At 36.7% G+C, this 24,554-nt stretch overlaps 1 protein-coding gene across 3 annotated transcripts in view; it reads right to left on the reverse strand.

The window, feature by feature from the left end:
• Positions 1-24,554, reverse strand: part of OMA1 (OMA1 zinc metallopeptidase) — a 110,038-nt gene that overhangs the window by 73,163 nt on the left and 12,321 nt on the right. For all 3 annotated transcript variants that reach the window (XM_060084096.1, XM_060084091.1, XM_060084087.1), the window contains exons 3-7: positions 20,581-20,809; positions 17,835-18,008; positions 17,628-17,735; positions 14,699-14,827; positions 10,868-10,942 (exon numbers count right to left, since the gene is read on the reverse strand). In XM_060084096.1, coding sequence (XP_059940079.1) covers positions 10,868-10,942; positions 14,699-14,827; positions 17,628-17,735; positions 17,835-18,008; positions 20,581-20,809 — 715 coding nt within the window. The remainder of the gene's footprint in view (positions 1-10,867; positions 10,943-14,698; positions 14,828-17,627; positions 17,736-17,834; positions 18,009-20,580; positions 20,810-24,554) is intronic.

Raw genomic sequence — 24,554 nt, forward strand, 5'->3', positions numbered from 1 at the left:
AATATTACTCAGCCATAAAAAGAAACGAAACTGAGCTATTTGTAATGAGGTGGATAGACCTAGAGTCTGTCATACATAGTGAAGTAAGTCAGAAAGAGAAAGACAAATACCGTATGCTAACACATATATACGGAATTAAAAAAAAAATGTCATGAAGAACCTAGGGGTAAAACGGGAATAAAGACACAGACCTACTTGAGAATGGACTTGAGGATATGGGGAGGGGGAAGGGTAAGCTGTGACAAAGCGAAAGAGAGGCATGGACATATATACACTACCAAACGTAAGGTAGATAGATAGTGGGAAGCAGCCGCAGAGCACAGGGAGATCAGCTCGGTGCTTTATGACCGCCTGGAGGGGTGGGATGGGGAGGGTGGGAGGGAGGGAGATGCATGAGGGAAGGGATGTGGGAACAGATGTATATGTATGACTGATTCACTTTGTTATAAAGCAGAAACTAATAAAAAAAATCAAAAAAAAAAAAAGAAAAAGAGGGAGAGGACTCATATCAATAAAATTAGAAATGAAAAAGGAGAAGTTACAACAGACACCGCAGAAATACAAAGCATCCTAAGAGACTACTACAAGCAACTCTATGCCAATAAAATGGACAAACTGGAAGAAATGGACAAATTCTTAGAAAGGTATAACCTTCCAAGACTGAACCAGGAAGAAATAGAAAATATGAACAGACCAGTCACAAGTAACAAAATTGAAACTGTGATTAAAAATTTACCAACAAACAAAAGTCCAGGACCAGATGGCTTCACAGGTGAATTCTATCAAACATTTAGAGAAGAGCTAACACCCATCCTTCTCAAACTCTTCCAAAAAACTGCAGAGGAAGGAACACTCCCAAACCGATTCTATGAGGCCACCATCACCCTGATACCAAAACCAGACAAACATCCTACAAAAAAGGAAAATTACAGACCAACATCACTGATGAATATAGATGCAAAAACCCTCAACAAAATACTAGCAAGCAGAATCCAAGAACACATTAAAAGGATCATACACCATGATCAAGTGGGATTTATCCCAGGGATGCAAGGATTCTTCAATATACACAAATGAATCAATGTGATACACCATATTAACAACTGAAGAATAAAAACCATATGATCATCTCAATAGATTCAGAAAAAGCTTTTGGGCTTCCCTGGTGGCGCAGTGGTTGAGAGACCGCCTGCCGATGCAGGGGACGCCGGTTCGTGCCCCGGTCTGGGAGGGTCCCATATGCCGCGGAGCGGCTGGGCCCATGAGCCATGGCCGCTGGGCCTGCGCGTCCGGAGCCTGTGCTCCGCAGCAGGAGAGGCCACAGCAGTGAGAGGCCCGCGTATAGCAAAAAAAAAAAAAAAAAAAAAGCTTTTGACAAAATTCAACACCCATTTATGATACAAACTCTCCAGAAAGTGGGCACAGAGGGAACCTACCTCAACATAATAAAGGGCATATATGACAAACGCACAGCAAACATCATGCTCAATGGTGAAAAACTTAGAGCATTTCGTCTAAGATCAGGAACAAGACATGTATGTCCACTCTCACTGCTATTATTCAACATAGTTTTGGAAGTCTTAGTCTCAGCAATCAGAGAAGAAGAAGAAATAAAAGAAATACAAATTGGAAAAGAAGAAGTGAAACGGCCACTGTTTGCAGATGACATGATACTATACGTAGATAATCCTAAAAATGCCACCAGAAAACTACTAGAGCTAATCAATGAATTTGGCAAAGTTGCAGGATACAAAATTAATTCACAGAAATCTCTTGCATTCCTATACACTAATGATGAAAAATCTGAAAGAGAAATTAAGGAAACACTCCCATTTACCACTGCAACAAAAAGAATAAAATACCTAGGAATAAACCTACCTAGGGAGACAAAAGACCTGTATGCAGAAAACTATAAGACACTGATGAAAGAAATTAAAGATGATACCAACAGAGGGAGAGATATACCATGTTCTTGGATTGGAAGAATCAATATTGTGAAAATGACTATACTACCCGAAGCATTCTACAGATTCAATGCAATCCCTATCAAATTACCAATGGCATTTTTTTACGGAACTAGAACAAAAAATCTTAAAATTTGTATGGAGACACAAAAGACCCCAAATAGCCCAAGCATTCTTGAGGGAAAAAAATGGAGCTGGAGGAATCAGACTCCCTGACTTCAGACTACACTACAAAGCTTCAGTAATCAAGACAATATGGTACTGGCACAAAAACAGACACATAGATCAATGGAACAAGATAGAAAGCCCAGAGGTAAACCCACGCACCTATGGTCAACTAATCTATGACAAAGGAGGCAAGGATAAACAATGGAGAAAAGACAGTCTCTTCAATAAGTGGTGCTGGGAAAACTGGACAGCTAAATGTAAAAGAATGAAATTAGAACACTCCCTAACACCATACACAAAAATAAACTCAAAATGGATCAGGGACCTAAATGTAAGACCGAACAGTATAAAACTCTTAGAGGAAAACATAGGAAGAACACTCTGACATAAATCACAGCAAGATCTTCTTTGATCCACCTCCTAGAGTAATAGAAATAAAAATAAACGAATGGGACCTAATGAAACTTCAAAGCTTTTGCACAGCAAAGGAAACCATAAACAAGACGAAAAGACATCCCTCAGAATAGGAGAAAATATTTGCCAATGAATCAACAGACAAAGGATTAATCTCCAAAATATATAAACAGCTCATGCAGCTCAATATTAAAAGAACGAACAACCCAATCCAAAAATGGGCAGAAGACCTAAATAGACATGTCTCCAAAGAAGATATACAGATGGCCAAGAATCACATGAAAAGCTGCTCAACATCACTAATTATTAGAGAAATGCAAATCAAAACTACAATGAGGTATCACCTCACAGCAGTTAGAATGGGCTTCATCAGAAAATCTACAAACAACAAATGCTGGAAAGGGTGTGGAGAAAAGGGAACCCTCTTGCACTCTTGGTGGGAATGTAAACGGATACAGCCACTATGGAAAACAGTATGGAGGTTCCTTAAAAACCTAAAAATAGAATTACCATATGATCCAGCAATCCCACTACTGGGCATATACCCAGAGAAAACTACATTCAAAAAGACACATGCACTCCAATGTTCACTACAGCACTATTTACAATAGCCAGGTCATGGAAGCAACCTAAATGCCCATTGACAGACAAATGCATAAAGAAGATGTGGTACATATATACAATGGAATATTACTCAGCCATAAAAAGGAACAAAATTGGGTCACTTGTTGAGACGTCGATGGATCTAGAGACTGTCATAAAGAGTGAAGTAAGTCAGAAAGAGAAAAACAAATATCGTATATTAACACATGTATGTGGAACCCAGAAAAATGGTACAGATGAACTGGTTTGCAGGGCAGAAATTGAGACACAGATGTAGAGAACAAACGTATGGACACCAAGGGGGGAAAGCCGCAGGGGGTCAGGGGGTGTGGTGAATTGGGCAATTGAGATTGACATGTATTCACTGATGTGTATCAAATTGATGACTAATAAGAACCTGCTGTGTATATATATATAAAAAAAAAACCTGAAGTAGATTTCAAAAGGCTAAAGATGCATATTGTAATCCCACAAGGAACCATTAAAAATAATGCAAAGTGTTATATCTAAAAAGCCAATGAATGGAATACTAAAAAGTATGATTAACTCAAAGAAGGAAGAAAAGGAGGAACAGAGCAACCGAAAAATAGATAAAACAAATAGCAATATGGCATACCTAAATACAAGCATATCAATAATTACATTAAATATAAATGGACTATACACTTCCAACTAAAGGCACAGATTGTCAAACAATAAAAAAGCAAGAACCTAGTTTACGCCATCTATAAGAGATGCATTTTAAATACAAAAACTGAAATAGTTTGAAAACAAATGGGCAGAAAAAGATATTCCAAGTGAACAATAACACCTAAGAAAGCTGGAGGGTCTATATTAATGTCAAGCAAAATAATGTCAAACAAAATTAATTCCAGGATATATGCCCAGGAGTAGGATTGCTGAATCATATGGTAATTCTATTTTTAGTTTTCTGAGAAACCTCAATACTGTGTTCCACACTGGCTGCACCAACTTACATTCCCACCAACAGGGTAGGAGGGTTCCTTTTTCTCCACACCATCTCCAGCATTTGTTATTCGTAGACTTTTTTTTTTTTTTTTTTTTTTTGCTGTACGCGGGCCTCTCACTGCTGTGGCCTCTCCCGTTGCGGAGCACAGGCTCCGGACACACAGGCTCCGCGGCCATGGCTCGCGGGCCCAGCCGCTCCGCGGCATGTGGGATCTTCCGGGATCGGGGCACGAACCCGTGTCCCCTGCATCGGCAGGCGGACTCTCAACCACTGCGCCACCAGGGAAGCCCTATTCGTAGACTTTTTAACGATGACCATTCTGACCAGCGTGAGGTGGTACCTCACTCTAGTTTTGATTTGTATTTCACTAATAATTAGGAATGTTATGCATCTTTTAATGTGCCTATTGGCCATTTGTATGTCTTTTTTGGAGACATGTCTCTTTAGGTCTTCTGAGCATTTTTCGATTGGGGCATATATCCAGACAAAACTATAATTCAAAAACATACATGCATCCCTATGTTCACAGCAGCACTATTCACAATAACCAAGACACGGAAACAACCTAAATGTCCATTGACAGATGACTGGATAAAGAAGATGTGGTACATATATACAATGGAATAGTACTCAGCCATAAAAAAGAATGAAATAATGCCATTTGCAGCAATATTAATGCAACTAGAGATTATCATACTAAGTGAAGTAAGTCAGAAAGAGAAAGACAAATACCATATGATATCACTTATACGTGGAATCTAAAATGTGACACAAACCTATCTATGAAACAGAAACAGAAAAAGGGACATAGAGATGAGACTAGTGGTTGCCAAGGGGGAGGGATGTGGGAGAGGGATTGTGAGTTTGGGATTAGCAGATGCAAACTGGTATATACAGAATAGATAAACAACAGGGTCCTACTGTGTATCACAGGGAACTATATTCAATATCCTGTGATAAACCATAATGGAAAAGAACATGAAAAATAAGGGACTTCCCTGGTGGTGCAGTGGTTAAGACTGCACATTGCCAATGCAGGGGGCCCAGGTTGGATCTCTGGTCAGGGAACTAGATCCCACATGCATGCCACAACTAAGAGTTCGCATGCCACAACTAAGTAGCCCATGTGCCACAACTAAGGAGCCTGCAAGTCACAACTAAGAGCCAGCACAACCAAATAAATAAATAAATTTTTTTAAAAAAGAATATGGGGCTTCCCTGGTGGCGCAGTGGTTGAGAGTTCGCCTGCCGATGCAGGCGACACGGGTTCATGCCCCGGTCCGGGAAGATCCCACATGCCATGGAGCGGCTGGGCCCGCGTTGGCTGGGCCCGAGTTGTTGAGCCTGCTCATACGGAGCCTGTGCTCAGCAACGGGAGAGGCCACAACGGTGAGAGGCCCGCGTATCACAAAAAAAAAAAAAAAAAAAGAATATGGAAAAGAATGCATTTATATGTATAACCGAGTCACTGCTGTACAGCAGTAATTAACACAACATTGTAATTCAACTATACTTCAATAAAAAATAAATTAGGGCTTCCTTGGTGGCGCAGTGTTTGAGAGTCCACCTGCCGATGCAGGGGACACGGGTTCGTGCCCCGGTCCAGGAGGATCCCACATGCCACAGAGTAGTTGGGCCCGTGAGCCATGGCCATTGAACCTGCACATCCGGAGCCTGTGCTCCGCAACAGGAGAGGCCACAACAGTGAGAGGCCCGCATACCGCAAAAAATATATATAAAAAAAATAAAATTAATTAATTAAAAAAATTAATGCCAAACAAAAAATACTTCAGAGTATTGCTAGAGACAAATAAAAAAAATACTTCACGGGCCTCCCTGGTGGCGCAGTGGTTGAGAGTCCGCCTGCCGATGCAGGGGATACGGGTTCGTGCCCCGGTCTGGGAGGATCCCATATGCCGCGGAGCGGCTGGGCCCATGAGCCATGGCCGCTGGGCCTGCGCATCCGGAGCCTGTGCTCCGCAACGGGAGAGGCCACAACAGTGAGAGGCCCACATAACGCAAAAAGGAAAAAAAAAAAAAAAATACTTCACAATAATGAACCAGTTCAATAAGAGGATAAAATAATCCCACATGTGTATGTACCTAATAGAGAGCTTCAAAATTCAGGAAGCAGAAACTAACAGAACTGAAAGAAAAAACAGACAAATCCACAGTCACAGTTAAAGATTTCAAAACTCCTTACTCAATAGCAAGTAGACAAAAAACCAGAAGATATAGAAGATTTGAATGACTCTATAAACTACCTTAACTTAATTGATATTTATAGAGTATACACTCAGCAAATATTGAATACACATTTTTTCAAGCAATGGAACAGGCACCAAAAGAGACCAAATGATACACCATAAAACAAGTCCTAACAGAGTTGAAAAAATTAAATTCTCACAGAGTATATTCTCTGACCATGAAATAATTAATTAGAAGTAAACATTTAGACAAACTCCAAATACCTGGATATTAAATGACTCACTTCTGAACAACACATGGATGAAAGAAGAAATCACAATGGAAATTTTAGAAAATTTTCTGACTGAACTGAAAATAAAAATACAACATATCAAAATCTGTGTAACTGAAAATAAAAATACTACATATCAAAATCTGTGTCTAGCTAAAACAATGCAGAGTGGGAAACTTAGAGCTTTAAATGCTATTCTAAACAAGAAGAAAGTCTAAAACCAATGATCTAAGCACCTACATTAGAAAACTAGAGAAAGAGTAAATTAAACACAAAGTAGAAAAATTAGATTTCATAAAAATTTAAAATTTTTATTGTTCAAAACACACTATAAAAAAATAAAGCAAGTCACAGAATAAGAGAAAATATTTGTACAAATATTTAACAAAGGACTTATATCCAGCATATGTATAAAGAACTCTTACAATGTAAGAATAAGAAGCCAACTCAATTTAAAACTGAGTAAAATATCTAAAAAGACAGTTAACAAAATAAGATACATGAATGGCCAGTACACACATGAACATATCTTCCACAGCATTAGCCATTAAGAAATACAAATTAAAAATATAAACAAACTAAAAACATCCAAAATAGGGCAAGGACGAGAAAACAACTATGTGTTACTAATAAGAGACACATACATAAGAACACAGAAAACTTGAAAATAAAAGAATGGAGTAAGATATGACAGGCAAGCACTAACCAAAAGAAAGCTGTCACGACAATACTAATAAAGGAAAAAGAGAACTTCAGGCAAGAAGCATTACTAGAGACAAAGAGGGATTACATATTGATAAAAGGATCAAGCTACCAGTAAACTCTAATAATCCTATATGAGTATGCTAAAAATAGTATTAAAATATAAAAAGTAAAAATTAATAGAACTAAAAGGAAAAAGAAAAATTCAGAATCACGAGAGACTACCCTCTCTTGGTAACTAGAAAAAAAAAAAGAGAGAAAAAAATTCAGCAAGGATATAGATGATCTGAAACAACAGATTTAACAAACTTGACAAAATTGACATATGTAGAACACTGCACCCACAGTGGCGGAATCCACTTTCAAGTGCATACCATTTTAACAAACTTGGTAACATGCTGAGCCATAAAGCAAAACTGAACAAATTTGAAAGAATTCACCATTCAGTATATTCTCCCATCAGACTGTAATTAAGCTAGACATCAAAAACAAAAGGTAAATGTTTAGAAATCAAGGAATGTTTAGAAACTAAGGAAACCAACAAATGTTTAGAAACTAAGGAATATACTTCTAAACGACCCATGGGTCAAAGAAGAAATTACAATGAAAACAAGAATATATTTTAAACTGAAGAAAACAAAAACATATCAACTTGCAATATGACGAGATATTCTGAAAAGAAAACGGCTAGGCATAAATGTATACATTAGAAAAGAAAATGACAAATCAGTGACATAAAATCAATGACATAAGTATCTATCTTAAGAAGTTAGGAAGAACAGCAGATAAAGCTCAAAGCAGAAGGAAATAATAAAGATAACAACAGCAACTGAAACAATAGAAAACAAACACAGAATAGAGAAAATAAGGAAAGCCAAAACATCTTTTTGAAAAAATTAATGAACGTAATAAAATCTAGCAAAAAGACAAAGCACATATCACCAATACTAGGAACAAAGGGGACATTTTTTAAATATATCTGTAGAATGCAGAAATCCTTGAGACATTAAAGATATAAGAAGAGTATATCAAAACAACTTTATACCAATAATACTGAAAGTTTAAACAGAACCTAAGTTCCTAGAAAAACAAAACTTACGAAAACTGACACAAAAATATAAAAATCTGAAGAGTAGTTCTACATCTATTAAAGAGTAGTTCCACATCTACTGAATCCATGATTAAATGCCCTTCCACAAAGAAATGTGTAGGCCCATATGGCTTTATCCAAACATTGAAAATATCACTATTCTTACACAAACTCTTACAAAGAAGAAGGAACACTACCCAACGCATTTTATGAGATCAGCATAATGTTGATACCAAAACCTGACAAGACATTACAAGAAAATTCCAAGCCACTACCTCCCATGAACACAGAAACATTCTAAACTAAACATTAGCAGACCAACTCTAGCAATACATTAAAAGGTTAATATAATTGACAAAATTGGTTTATTTCAAAAATAAAAAATTGTCATTTTTTAAACAAAAAAAAATTATTGTAATTTGCCACATTAACAGATTAAAGGAGAAAAACTATATAATCATCAATAAGTGCAGAAAAGCCATTTGAAAAACTTAATATTCATAATTTTTAAAAATCTCTTAGCATATTAGAAGTAGACGGGAAACTCTTATCTGACAAAAGTCAGGTTTAAAAAAAGCTTACAACAAACATCAGAATTAATGGTGAAATACTGAATTCTTTTCCACTAAGATCACGAAGAAACAAAGGTGCCCACCATCAACACTGTGCTGAAGTTTCTGGCCATTGCAATTAGGTTAAAAAAAAAAAAAAAAAAAGGAAGTACACAGAATGGAAAGGAAGCAATAAAGCTGTCATTATTCCCAGACAACATAACTATGTATATGTAAAAATCTAAAAGAATCTATACACTATTAGAATTAAGTGAATTTATTTAGCAAGGTTGCTGGATACAAAGTCAATGATAAAAAACAACCTGTACTTCTATATATAGGCAAATTTATTTTTTCAATGACATTGTTTATAACAACATCAAAAATGTCAAACACTTAGCAATAAATCTAACAAAAGATGTATAAGTCCTATACACACAAAAGTTTTTCAAAACATCACTGAAAGAAATTAAAGAATATCTAAATAAATGGACAAATATACCATCCATGGTTTGGAAGACCCAATACTGTTGACACTAGTCAGCTGTCCCCATATTGATCTATATTTGATGCACACAATTCCAATCAAAATCCCAGGCATGTTTTTGTACAGGTATGTGATTTGACAAGCTGATTCTGAAATTTATATGAAAAAGCAAAGGACCAAGAATAGCCAAGTCAATATTGCAGTACAACATTGGAGGACAGAAATCAAGATATCAAGATATCAGATATCGAGACTTATTACACAGCTACAATGACAATGTGGTATTGGCTCAAAGATAAATAACAGGCCAATGCAATACAACAGGGAGTCCAGAAACAGACTTACATATAGCCTCCCACATTGATGACAAAGAGACACTGAAGTACAGTGGAGAAAAGATAAACTCTTCAATAAATAGGGCTGAGTCTATTAGATATCCACATGGGAAAAAAATTATCTTGACCTCCTCCTTATATTTAACAAAACAATAAAACTTCTTGGAAATAAAACAGGAACAACTTACTGAAATAAGCAAAGATTTCTTAATCAGAACACAGAATGCACTTACCAAAGGGAAAATTTCACAGACTGTAATACATTAAAATTAGGAAATTCTTGATAGAGTCAATCTGTGGCCCATCATTGGGAACCTCTTAATCTATGCAGTCTGATAATTCACTTAATTCTACTTATGTAACATTCAAAGAACACTGGTTTTGTGAATGAGTAATATCTTGATTTATGAAATTAAATCCATAAAACTCATAATGAGAAATTCAGATAATAGTAATTTTCAATAGTTAGGACTTTTAATAACTACTGAAAACTCAACAAAGAATCAAATAAAATTTGAATTTAATATGTGAAGTGGCATTGTTTTCACTCATTTTTAAAAATGCAGTTTTACTTTTAATGTTAAATCCTACTAATAATACTCAGTTATCACAGGTGATAAAAAACAGCAGCCAGGCATGAAGTGCCCTGTTAGGTAGATATGAACAAAGCCCATGTAAACCAGAGTAAAGGCTGAGAACTGCTCTCTGTGGCTAGCAAAAACAGGCCATCTGCTGCAACAAAAATAATCTGAAAGATACAGAGTAATAAGCCTGCTCTTCTATCATTTATTTAAATGGTGAAAATTCAGGTTGCTTAGCCAGGAATACAGTTACAGTAAGGTAAACCTTTCTCCAAGTGGGGAAAAACAGCTACACATCATCTTACTTACTCAAAAAGCCTCCTTAGATCAGCAAACTAAGGGAAAGGAGTAAAATAAAGATAGCAATAGCTTCCAGAGGGCACAGACTTTAAAAGGTATTAATGAAAAATTATATATAGTCCAACTTTCATTCTATGCCCATGCCAAACCTCATTAAGATGATACACATTTATCTTTTACTATGTGAAGGACACTGTGTATTCTCAACTACTCAATATTTTACCTTTGCAGCAAGTTGTAGTCCAATTTTGTCAGCTTCAGCCTCCAGTGTCCTACTATATGGTCTATCAAATATAAACTAAGAAGAAATAAGAAAGAAAAGTTCCATTAAGGCTATTTCATAACAAAAGGAGCAAAAAATGAGATTTTAAAAATTAATTTCATGAAGTACCTAGGATACAGCTTTTATGCTCTCCATGATTAACATTTAAAGAACACCATGGTATAAAACAAAGTGCAGCCTTTATTTCCTCCACCAGAGATTAATATTTTTAAAACATGGAAAGAATAGGAAAAAACCATGTCTGCAGACTTTTGGAGAGTCCACAGTATCATATAGTGGACTTGTATTTTTCCACTTATAATCTCTACTTACTATGTAGAGGATTCCCTAAGAAAGCTTATTGATGCAGGATTTTTAATATGACCAAGGAACATTGTGATCTTGCAGTTTTAAAAGAAAATTGAAAAACTATAGCTATATAATAGCCAGTGACACTACTAGAGGATTTATTTCAGTTAGAAAATTAACCATATAGCAGAATGTTCTTTCTTTGACATATTATCTTAATTTCCTCTTTGTTTTCTAAGTATCGATTAGTTAGGAAAATGAACTTTTCTTCCAACTTCAATAAAAGAATACAAATAGATATTATAACTGTAATTTTCCTAATTACTTGTATTTATGTGAATGCCTTCCAGTTAAATACTAATTTTCAGTAAGTACTAAAACTTTGTAGAAGATGGATCAATAGGCAGGACTTTTGAGAGAAGAGCTATTAATTGGGGAAGCAATTTTTCAGAGGTAGTTGCATGTCAGTAATGGCTAGAAATAGTAAAATCAATCTAATCCATTGTATATGACCATTAGATATGAACTGCTTCCTTCTCGATCATGTCTGTTTTAGGTTGCTGAACTACATTATATAGTGTCTGCACTTTCCATAAGCAGTCTGCAGGTGTCCCAACGAATCTGCTGGTAGTATAACCAATTAAAAACATTGGCTTTAAAAGGAAAGAAACGTGTTCAAGCCCAAATGCTGATGTGTATTAACTATTAGTTCTGGGCTAATTTTTTAACGCCTCTAAGCCCAATAGCATCATATGTTAAATGGAGCAGTAACAGTACCAAACTCCTAGAGTTGCAGAGAGGATAAAATGAGCAAATAATAATAATAATAATAACTCCCATTTGTTAGAGTCCTTCCTTGGTACCAGGTACTGTGCTAAATGCTTTCAATCAGTGGTTCTCAACTGGACGTGATATTGTCCCTCAGGGACATCTGGAAATGTCTGGAGATATTTTTGATTGTCACAACTGGGGCTGGGAAGAGAGGGGGGAGTGCTACTGGCATCTAGTGGGTAGAGGCCAGATGTGTAGAGGCATCTAGACGTGTAGAAGTCACTGCACATTCTGCAACGTAGAGAACAATCCCCCACAACAAAGAATCATCTTGTCAATTCTCTGTCAATTCAAAATGTCAATAGTGCCTGTATTGAGAAATGCTGCTTTAAATGTATAATTAAACCCGCAATAATGCTTTGAGTTAGCCACTACTATTATCCAAACTTACAGATAAAGAAACTGAAACCTATAATAAGTGAAGTGACCTGCTGAAGTTCTATAAAATTTAGGTCCAATAGAGATTAAATTCAAACACAGATCCATCTGATCAGAGCCTGTATTCTTAACCCCTGTACAAAATTAATCTACAGTGTTTATCCTAGTGCCTACAATACAGTAAGTACTCAATAAATGTTAGCTGCTATAATCATTATTAATAGCTCTCAAAACCCTACCTGGTAGTGCTCTATGAGGGCTGCTACATTGTACCCAGACAGTTAAGTGAGGGCCCCCTACTTCTTCCTTCCTCTCTTCCTTTCTCTGACAAAAAAATGTCAGCAATTCCCCCTCAAGAACTTCACTATCAGCATTCCCCTCTGCTCTCCAATCACAATAAGCAAGCTTCTAGAGAAAGAAATATTTCCTTGTCACCAAAATTACTGGGAGGGGGTCCTGATTTAGGGAAAAAGAGTTCAAACAGAAGTAATCCTTACTTCACTTTCAGTTTAATTATTAAAGAATTATACTCAAATAGCAGGATCATCAAGTATTTCAAGGGAGAAATAGCTTCCAGTTATCTTTCTTATGACTTAATCTCCTGATTCCATTACAGAAAGAGCTATTTATTGATAATTGGGGGGAAAACTACATTACCTTCTTTGACTTCCCAGCACATCAATGATAAAAATAAAATTCAAAATATGAGATTCTATAATCTAAGCAATAATCTTTCTTTCTTTTTCCATTTAAGAACCTTTATTTCAATATAAATGAAACCAAATGATATGCTAACATTGAATAAAAGACTTAGTTATTCAATTTCTAAAGCAATTTGTCTCAAAGAATTTTACACATTGGATTTAAACAGCACCCAGATGGCACTCTGATGGGTGCTCCACAAATCACTGAATAAACAAATAACAGATTGTTCCTAAATAACCAAACCTCCCAGGACAAGAAGAAATATCTGATGAAAGACATAAAATAAAATAGCTAATCATAGTTAAACAAAGCAAATATTAAGATTGCAAGACCTCCTTTCAGTAGTGTACTGTTTTGAACAAGATGGAGGACTCAACAAATTTTATCAGATGACTATCATTATGCATAAGTACTAAAAACAAAAGTTAACAGGGCTTCCCTGGTGGCGCAGTGGTTGAGAGTCCGCCTGCCGATGCAGGGGACACGGGTTCGTGCCCCGATCCCGGAAGATCCCACATGCCGCGGAGCGGCTGGGCCCGCGAGCCATGGCCGCGGAGCCTGTGTGTCCGGAGCCTGTGCTCCGCAACAGGAGAGGCCACAGCAGTGAGAGGCCCGCGTACAGCAAAAAAAAAAAAAAAAAAAAAAAAGTTAACAAACACCGATTAAGACTGTCCTTTCAGTATTTTCCAGGCAACATTAATTTAACTGGGAGTGAGGAGATGAGGGTAGTCAAGCAGCTTCTGCCAACCCTGCACCCATAAAAGTTTACAGGTTTTAAGAGTTCCCCATTAAAATGCAAATATTTGGGGGAAGGGAGAGTCATCCAGTGAGTATACCACTGTTACTAGGAGACAAAAGGGGAACGTCTGAAGGTAAAGCAACAGAAGGGTTGTGACTGGGTTTCTCTCTGTAAGAACAATAACTATGCAAAAAAAAAAAAAAAAAGCTAGCCAAAAGTTGCCAAGCCCTTCTAACCCATCCATCTCCATCATATAAGAGATGTAATATTTTCTAATTTGAATGCTCACCGTTAAGAATATCCCCTAAGGCCTTCCCTGGTGGCACAGTGGTTAACAATCTGCCTGCCAATGCAGGGGACACAGGTTCAAGCCCTGGTCCGGGAAGATCCCACATGCCACAGAGCAACTAAGCCCGTGCGCCACAACTACTGAGCCTGCGCTCTAGAGCCCGCGAGCCACAACTACTGAAGCCCATGCGCCTAGAGCCCGTAGTCCACAACAAGAGAAGCCACCACAATGAGAAGCCCACGCACCGCAATGAAGAGTAGCCTCCACTCGCCGCAACCAGAGAAAAGCCTGTGCACAGCAACGAAGACCCAATGCAGCCAGAAACAATAAATACATTAAATTAAATAATAAAATAAATAAATTTAAAAAAGAATAGCCCCTAAAAATAAGAAGATGTAAGACACTAAAAACTAGCACCCGTTTTTTGTGGTAAGATTCATGATAAGGTATGAAAACATTTCTGGCACATTTTCCTTTACAGGAATATTAACATGTCCTCACCACAGGCCATTGCAAATTCAACTTATTGTCTCAGACTTACCTCCTGCAATTTCGACTGAATCCACTGGCCCAAAAGTGCCAAACTATCTCGAGGACAAATGGCCCAAATCATTGTGAGAAAAATCAGACCTAGGAAATCCAGGAAATGAACCAAGCTAGCCTTTTCTGCCTGAGAAAAATCAAAATAATGAAAATTACATTTAATAAATTCAGATAGTACATGCTTACATTTTCTAGTTCATCGTGTGTAATCACATTAAATTAATTACATGTGTTTAACTGAACTTCGCCAAGTAAGACTGCAAATTCTTTTTCTTCTGTGTGCTTTATCCTTTCCCAGTCTGTTTTTCCCATTTCTTGTTTACATACTTATGCATTCATTTATTCATTCAACTAATATCTACTTGAGCCACTACCACCATTCAGATTCAATGACAGGTTCATTAACCTACAGTGTCTTATATTAACAAGCATAATAATCTTGTAAAATAGGTACAATTGTTCCCTATTTTATAGATAAACTAAGATGAAGAGAGATTAAAAGAGTTGCCCAAATTCACAAAGCAATTAGTAAAAGAACAAGGAATCAAACCCAGGAAGTTACAGTTTCTAATACAGTCGCTAAATCTTCTTTAAAAATCAAATAGATGTGTTTATTATGCTTATACTTTTAGACAGAGACCAAACACTACCTCACATATGAAGCAGTTAAAACAAGGAACAATTCAGGAAAATATTAGAAATTTATTTTTTAAATAAAAGTCTTTTGACTTCATGACCTAATATGTGAAGAGTCATGCGAGTCTGCAACTTTATCAGCCTAGTATTTCCCACCAGGAAATTTAGTTATATGATTTTTTGTATTTACTTATAGCAGTAACCAAAAAATGTTTTACTTAAAATAGTTGTTTGGAGTAGTAATATCTAAAAATAAGTTTAATGCACTGGACTGTTCATTGTTCCTCACTAAAGTTGCTGAATAAATGGTATTGTAGTGCTGATACTGATAATATAGGAATCATTACTTGAATGTATGAAACATGGCTAACAACTAAAAATAATCACCTAGAATACTTCTGAATATAATCTGCCCTCACAAAGCATTCTTTGCTTCATTAAAAACATGAAAAAACAATAAAAAACTCATGAAAAACAATTATGGAATTATTTTAGCACTAAATGATGAAGTCATTATAGAAGAGAAAATCCTTATAATTAATTATTAAAGAATATAATTGTTATTACATAATCTTAGAAAACTAAAAATTTTTTTAAATGTGTATTTGTGAAATAATGAAAACAACATAAAATGGAGACTCCTAAAAGAGAAAACATAGTATTGACAGTGTCTAAGACCTCTAACAAAGAAATATTAATAACTACTTCCTGTTTTTAAGAGCATTTGCTTTTTATGTCTCGTCTAATTATTGCCCTTGCACTGACAGAGATGACAACATTATGCTGAATGAGGCACTGACCCAGATGCCAGAAAAATTAATGTACTGAAATGAACACCTTTTAAAAATTAAAAACAGCCAAAGTTCATTGATTTTGCAGTTTTGAAGCCATTTCTAGAAAGATATAACCTATTTCAACTGCTTAGATTTATTCTTGTATGCATCCGTTTAAGGAAAAAATTTTTTTCTATTTTCCTGTAACTCAGAAGAAATAAAGGAGATAATTACTATTTGCGCTCTAGAATAGCACAGCTTTGGCCCACCTCATCTTATTGATACTCTAAGGAAAAGACAGAATTTGAGATGACATTTAGAGGGATTAATAACATTATCATTTCCACTTGAAGTTAATATTACTTGCATTTCTGATATATTCACAATCTTTCCACTATTTACCTTTGTGTTTTCAATTAAAAAATATACCTCTCTCTAATCATGTAAACAAATGAGCCATGCACAATTTTTAATGAATAAAAATAAAAATATGAGTAAACAAATAGATTATTTTTCTAGATTCATACCAAGTCAAACAGATGTATATTCACAAGGGTATAAATTGACCTGACTTCTATGATCTATGAGAAAAGTGCTGTCAACAGCCGGGTAACTGTGGGAAAAGGAAGCAGTGCCAGACTTGCAAACAGAAAACCTTGATTAAAGTTCCAATTCCGCCAGTTTGTCACGTTAGTCATGTTATTTAGGGTCTTTTTAAACATTAGAGACCTCGTATATAATATAGCAGCAGTCCCCAACCTTTTTGGCACCAGGGACCGGTTTCATGAAAAACAATTTTTCCACGGACAGGGTGGGGGTATGGTTCAGGGGGTAACGCGAGCGATGGGGAGCGGCAGATGAAGCTTCGCTCACCCGCCTGCCGCTCACCTCCTGCTGTGTGGCCCAGTACCAGTCAACGGCCCGGGGGTTGAGGACCCCTGTAATACAGGGATATTAAATACCTACCTCATGAGGATAGTATTAAAATTATGAATGAGAAGGTATTAAAAAACTCAGTAAACTGTAAAATGGCAAGGTATCATTATTATTACTCTGCATTAATTATACATGGCATATCGTTCTAGACATTTTCAAAGATGCTCTAAGCTATCCTCTGAGAATGAATAAAAAAGTAAGAAAACATTTACCACTTGAATAGTAATATCACTTTCCTACAGTTGATTTTCTGACTAGATTCTAAGTATGTTAATAATTATGGAAAGTTTAAAATCTAATTTGAAATAATTACAGGTTGAGAATAATCACTTCTTAGCAAAAAAGACAGATGATAAAAATAGTATTTAACAGAAACACTAATTATTCAGTATCAAACACTAAAGATGATAAAAATTCTCAAAATTAGCCAATCATACTTTCTCAGGTAACAGAATAAGTCAATTATTAAAAACTAAAATTCCATCATAAAAAATAACTGAAAAGATTCAGTTCTCTAAAAGATTTAACTTGCTAATTTCAAAGGAGTGTTTCAACAACTGAACATTCATTTTAGGTACTTACGGCATGCTCAAGTACTGCATGTGCTATTTCATGGCCCAGAAGGAAGGACAGCTGATGAATATCAGTCACACTATTTAAAAGTCCAGTGAAGATAAACACTTGTCCATTCTGCACCATAATGAAAATAATGTAAGGAATTAGAACAACATAAAAAACAAGGACGTTAAATTTAACAATTAAAAATTAGGCTGGGTAACATTTACTTACTGGAAGCACAAAGGCATTTATATCTGGGGAATCAACCACGTGAACTACCCAATTGATCTCAGAGATGCCTGGAATATCTTTATTGCATTCAATTAAATGATGAACCACTTCTTTAACAGCCATGTATCGGGTGTCTTTCTCAGTTAGCATATCATTTTTAAATTCTTCCATCCACTGAAAGATTAAAAAGAAAAGTAGTCTCTAAGAGAGTGTTAGCTCTACAAAATGTTTATATTGCTTTAAGGAGTGTTATATGGCACTTATTGCTGAACACTTTAATTTTTAATTATGTAAAAATATGCACACATGAAATACTCAAAAAAATTCAAATTTGAATTATTTATGCAAAGGCAATCTGGTTTCTCACAAAGAGAATAAATTCTAATAACTAAGATTTTTCATATAAATTGGTTGAAATAAAAATGCACTCATCTTTTCTATTAGCCTATAAACAAATAAAATGCTTAAATATTATTTCTAATTTCCTAAATATTTTAGAAAACAAAACATTTCCTAGAGAACAGAAAGATTTCATATAAGAAAGTAAAATACAAAAGAAAATTACTTTCATAACATACTGAATAGAAAAACACCCTATACTTAATAAGAAAGTTAAACTTCCACCAAAAAAGGACACTTCATTAATTTTAAAGTATTTTAGCCAGACAGAAATTACTAAAATTTTAGAACTAATGGGCATATCATTTTCTCTATATTATGCTAATTAAGACTAACCACCATATGAAGACACTTTTTCTGAAGCTATATTCATGAGACTCTTTCAAGTGTACTTCAAAAAGTGAGGATGTTCTGAAAATATTAAATTTGCATAAAATGTATAATTTCTTTCATATATGAATCAAGAAGTCTGTAACCTTCCTCCTTGAGATGCATTAAAAACATGATTTTATAGAATATGAATTTAAAAGTCTTTATATAGCATTTTTTAAAAGCACAAGTCACCAATGTAAACTGTCTGAAACAAAGAAACACACAGAAGTAGATACAACAAAATTATATGTAATTATAGTACTTTATAATAATCCCATAAGAGCATGTGTTTGAATTTTCGTAACAAGCAGGTATTACATTTGTAGGCTAAAAAATAAGAAAAAAATATATGTACATGTATATAATTTTTTAAAGCTTCTTACTGATATAAATGGTAGAAGATAACACTAATTTAACACTAGGCCTTTCTCAATCTTAACAGAACACTTTCCTCAAACTTGCTTCTAACTAGACTATTCTAAGAAACATCTCAAATCTCTGTATAAACTGTATAGAAGAGATTGGTCTTATCTTTATTAAGAACAATCTTTTTAGTGAAAAACCATTGTTATTTCCTTTTTTATGGTAACTTTCCATTAACAAACTCAGAAGCTCAATTGAAATAAAAATATATAAAAATCTAACCATGACAATGCTGTCAAGTGAGGTTATAAATTCAACAAATATTAATTGAGCATATACAGGCACACCTCAGAGACACTGTGAGTTCAATTCCAGTTCTCGATATCTTTATTGAGATATTCACCACAAAGTGAGTATCTTAATAAAGCGAGTCACATGAATTTTTGGTTTCCCAGTACATATTGTGTGCAACAGCATTATGTCTAAAAAAACAATGTACATATCTTAAAGAACACTTTATAGCTAAAGAATGCTAACCATCATCTAAGCCTTGAGGAAGTCATAATCTTTTTTTCCTAACAAATATAATAATAATGAAAAGGCTTGAAATATTGCAAGAATTACCGAAAAGTGACATAGAGATACAAAGTAAGCAAATGCTGTTGGAAAAATGGCACCGATAGACTTGCTTGACACAGGGTTGCCAAAAACCTCCAATTTTTAAAAATGCAACATCTCCAAAGGGTAATAAAGCGAAGAACAATACGATGAGGTTTATCTATACTGCTTATGTGCCAAGCATGAGAGATAGAAAGATGATCCGTCCTCAAGGAACTCACTAGTGGTATAAAATGTTTAACTACTTGAGTGACTATACTTTCCAAGGAGGTAAGACTTCTGAATTCCAACTTTATTTTGCATTCAAAAAATATAATAAATAGCCAAAATGATGTGTGGGGGCGGGGGGGAATATCTTATTCTACTTTATTTTCAAGGTACAAAAATTCAAATTACAGATCTATTTATTCAAAAAATATATACTAAGCACTACTTTGTACACTGTGCCAGTACTTAAGATGAAATGATAAACAGAATAGACAGGGTCTCTGACCCCCTGGAGCTAGTCTAGAAAGGGAGACAGATCAACAAATAAATAATTATGCAAATAATTATGGTGTTACCCTCACGATAAGTGTTTTAAAAGAAAAGGACAGTATGCAAAGAGAAAAGTAGGAGACCTAGCCCCAATATAGCCAAGCACACACCATAGCTACAAATGACTAATTCATAACACAGTCTGTATGAAGGATACCCCCTAGAGCCTAACATAGCCACCCTGCCTAACCCAGTCAGGATAATCAAGGAAGACTTTCCTGAGAAAGTGACATTTAAGGTGACATGTGATGAGCAGGAGTCAGCTGGGTGATCCAGAGGAAAGGCAATGTAAGCAGTAGGAATACTAAGCATGAGAGGTCTGAGGCCTTTTGGAAAAAATGCTAATTTGCTATCAGAGATTAAAATTAAAAACTAGTGCATCTTTCATATTTAAGAAACTTTCCTCCTTTGAGTATTACATCAAGCAATGTAGTTAAAAACAATTCTTTCTACTTACTGCTTCATATTCCAGTTCTGATAAAAGTCTGAAATGTTCTTTCCCCAGTAACAGAAGCTTGCTCCTTCCTGTGACTGGACTCACTTCCAGGTGTGTAAAATAAAATACTACAAAAAGCAATCCAAAACTACTCAAACCAAGGAATAACTTCCATTTATTCTTCCTTACACTTTCTTTAAATAGTTCCTTCTTGTTAGGAGGAAGTGCCTGCCACCATTTCCTTATGCCCCTGGAGCAAAAAGAAAAATTCAAAGTTCTGATAATAGAATCAGTACATATCACCAAAACTTAATGCTTATGCTAAAATTCTGTCATCAAATACTCGAATTTTTATATTTTTCTGTATAGATTTTTTTTCAGTTTTTAAAAATTCTTAGCTAAATGATGAAAAAGTAATCAATTATATGGAGCTATAGGTAAAAATTCTAATGCTCATTTGAATTTTCTTCAGTTATTTTAAAGGTAAAAGCTAAATGAGAAGCTGTTTTACTATAACTACCATTAACATTTATTGACTGTTCAGCACATTCAAGGTACTCTTGAATGCTATATGTATATCATCTCATTTAATCTTCATAATAATCCTGTTACAGAAAATTGAGACTTAAGAGAAGTTAAACAATTTATACAAGGCTGTAGAGTTAATGAGGAAAATGAGGCAAGGAAGGCAATATAATAGGGATGAACTGCTCAGATACACATCTGAAGGTGTTATGGTACAACAGATCTATACCTTTAACCACCACTGCCCCCCACTGCTGGTCAGACACCCAACACAATCTGCCAGTACTTCAGTAAGGTACAAGGGAAACTATCTCAGAACTGATTTTAGAAACAAATATTGCTCAGTAGCAGAAACTCTACTAACCCCTCAAGAACATGACAAAGGAGAGGTAATAAAAAGAGCATAAGCACAGATACACCAGAAATACAGCTACACGTGGAACAACTCCTACAGAACACCTACTGAACGCTGGCAGAAGACCCCAGACCTCCCAAAAGGCAAGAAACTCCCCACATACCTGGGTAGGGCAAAGCAGAGAGATTCCCGCACAGAGGAGCGGTGCCGAGCGGCACTCACCAGCCCGAGAGGCTTGTCTGCTCCCCCGCCGGGGCGGGCGGCGCTGGAGCTGAGGCTCGGGCTTCAGTCAGAGCGCAGGGAGAGGACTGGGGCTGGCGGCGAGAACTCAGCCTAAAGGGGGCTAATGTGCCACAGCTAGCCGGGAGGGAGTCCGGGAAAACTCTGGAGCTGCCGAAGAGGCAGGAGACTTTTTCTTCCCTCTTGGTTTCCTGGTGCGCGAGGAGAGGGGATTAAGAGCGCCGCGCAAAGGAGCTCCAGAGAAGGGCGCGAGTCGCGGCTGAAAGCGCGGAGCCCAGAGACGGGCGTGGGACGCTGGGGCTGCTGCTGCCGCCGCCAAGAAGCCTGTGTGCGAGCGCAGGTCACTGTCCACACCGCCCTTCCGGGAGCCTGTGCAGCCTGCCACTGCCGGGGTCCCGGGATCCAGGGGCGGCTTCCCTGGGAGAACGCACGACACGCCTCGGGCTGGTGCAACGTCACGCCGACCTCTGCCTCTGCAGGCTCGCCCCGCACTCCGTGCCCCTCCCTCCCGCCCGGCCTGAGTGAGCCAGAGTCCCCGAAGAGGCTGCTCCTTTAACCCTGTCCTGTCTGAGCGAAGAACAGACGCCCTCCGGCGACCTACACGCAGAGGCGGGGCCAAATCCAAAGCTGAGACCCAGGAGCTGTGAGAACAAAGAAGAGAAAGGGAAACCTCTCCCAGCAGCCTCAGAAGCAGCGGATTAAAGCTCCACAATCAACTTCATGTACCCTGAATCTGTGGAATACATGAATAGACAACAAATCATCCCAAATTGAGGAGCCAGGAGTCAGTGCTGTGCCTCTGAGGTGGGAGAGCCAACTTCAGGACACTGGTCCACAAGAGACCTCCCAGCTCCACATAATATCAAACGGCGAAAATCTTCCAGAGATCTCCATCTCAACACCAGCACCCAGCTTCACTCAACGACCAGCAAGCTACAGTGCTGGACACCCTATGCCAAACAACTAGCAAGACGGGAACACAACGCCACCCATTAGCAGAGAGGCTGCCTCAAATCATAAAAAGTCCGCAAACACCCCAAAACACACCACCAGACGTGGACCTGCCCACCAGAAAGACAAGATCCAGCCTCATCCACCAGAACACAGGCAGTAGTCCCCTCCACCAAGAAGCCTACACAACCCACTAAACCAACCTTACCCACTGGGGACAGACACCAAAAACAACGGGAACTACGAACCTGCAGCCTGCAAAAAGGAGACCCCAAACACAGTAACATAAGCAAAATGAGAAGACAGAAAAACACACAGCAGGAGAAGGAGCAAGATAAAAACCTACCAGACCTAACAAATGAAGAGGTAATAGGCAGTCTACCTGAAAAAGAATTCAGAATAATGATGGTAAAGATGATCCAAAATCTTGGAAATAGAATAGACAAAATGCAAGAAACAGTTAACAAGGACCTAGAAGAACTAAAGACGAATCAAGCATCGATTAAAAACACAATAAATGAAATAAAAAATACTCTAGATGGGATCAATAGCAGAATAACTGAGGCAGAAGAACGGATAAGTGAGGTGGAAGATAAAATAGTGGAAATAACTGCTGCACAGCAAAATAAAGAAAAAAGAATGAAAAGAACAGAGGACAGTCTCAGAGACCTCTGGGACAACATTAAACGCACCAACATTCGAATTATAGGGGTTCCAGAAAAAGAAGAGAAAAAGAAAGGGACTGAGAAAATATTTGAAGAGATTATAGTTGAAAACTTCCCTAATATGGGAAAGGAAATAGTTAATCAAGTCCAGGAGGCACAGAGAGTCCCATACAGAATAAATCCAAGGAGAAATACACCAAGACACATATTAATCAAACTGTCAAAAATTAAACACAAAGAAATCATATTAAAAGCAGCAAGGCAAAAACAACAAATAACACACAAGGGAATCCCCATCAGGATAACAGCTGATCTCTCAGCAGAAACTCTACAAGCCAGAAGGGAGTGGCAGGACATACTTAAAGTGATGAAGGAGAAAAACCTGCAACCGAGATTACTCTACCCAGCAAGGATCTCATTCAGATTTGATGGAGAAATTAAAACCTTTACAGACAAGCAAAAGCTGAGAGAGTTCAGCACCACCAAACCAGCTTTACAACAAATGCTAAAGGAACTTCTCTAGGCAAGAAACACAACAGAAGGAAAAGAACTACAATAACGAACCCAAAACAATTAAGAAAATGGGAATAGGAACATACATATCAATAATTACCTTAAATGTAAATGGACTAAATGCTCCCACCAAAAGACACAGACTGGCTGAATGGATACAAAAACAAGACACATATATATGCTGTCTACAAGAGACCCACTTCAGACCTAGAGACACATACAGACTGAAAGTAAGGGGATGGAAAAAGATATTCCATGCAAATGGAAACCAAAAGAAAGCTGGAGTAGCAATTCTCATATCAGACAAAATAGACTTTAAAATAAAGACTACTAGAAGAGACAAAGAAGGACACTACATAATGATCAAGGGATCAATCCAAGAAGAAGATATAACAATTGTAAATATTTATGCACCAAACATAGGAGCACCTCAATACATAAGGGAAATACTAACAGCCATAAAAGGAGAAATCGACAGTAACACAATCATAGTAGGGGACTTTAACACCCCACTTTCACCAATGGACAGGTCATCCAAAATGAAAATAAATAAGGAAACACAAGCTTTAAATGATACATTAAACAAGATGGACTTAATTGATATTTATAGGACATTCCATCCAAAAACAACAGAATACACATTTTTCTCAAGTGCTCATGGAACATTCTCCAGGATAGATCATATCTTGGGTCACAAATCAAGCCTTGGTAAATTTAAGAAAATTGAAATTGTATCAAGTATCTTT

Source organism: Mesoplodon densirostris, chromosome 2 (assembly GCF_025265405.1).
Source record: "Mesoplodon densirostris isolate mMesDen1 chromosome 2, mMesDen1 primary haplotype, whole genome shotgun sequence".
Classification (NCBI taxonomy): domain Eukaryota; kingdom Metazoa; phylum Chordata; class Mammalia; order Artiodactyla; family Ziphiidae; genus Mesoplodon; species Mesoplodon densirostris.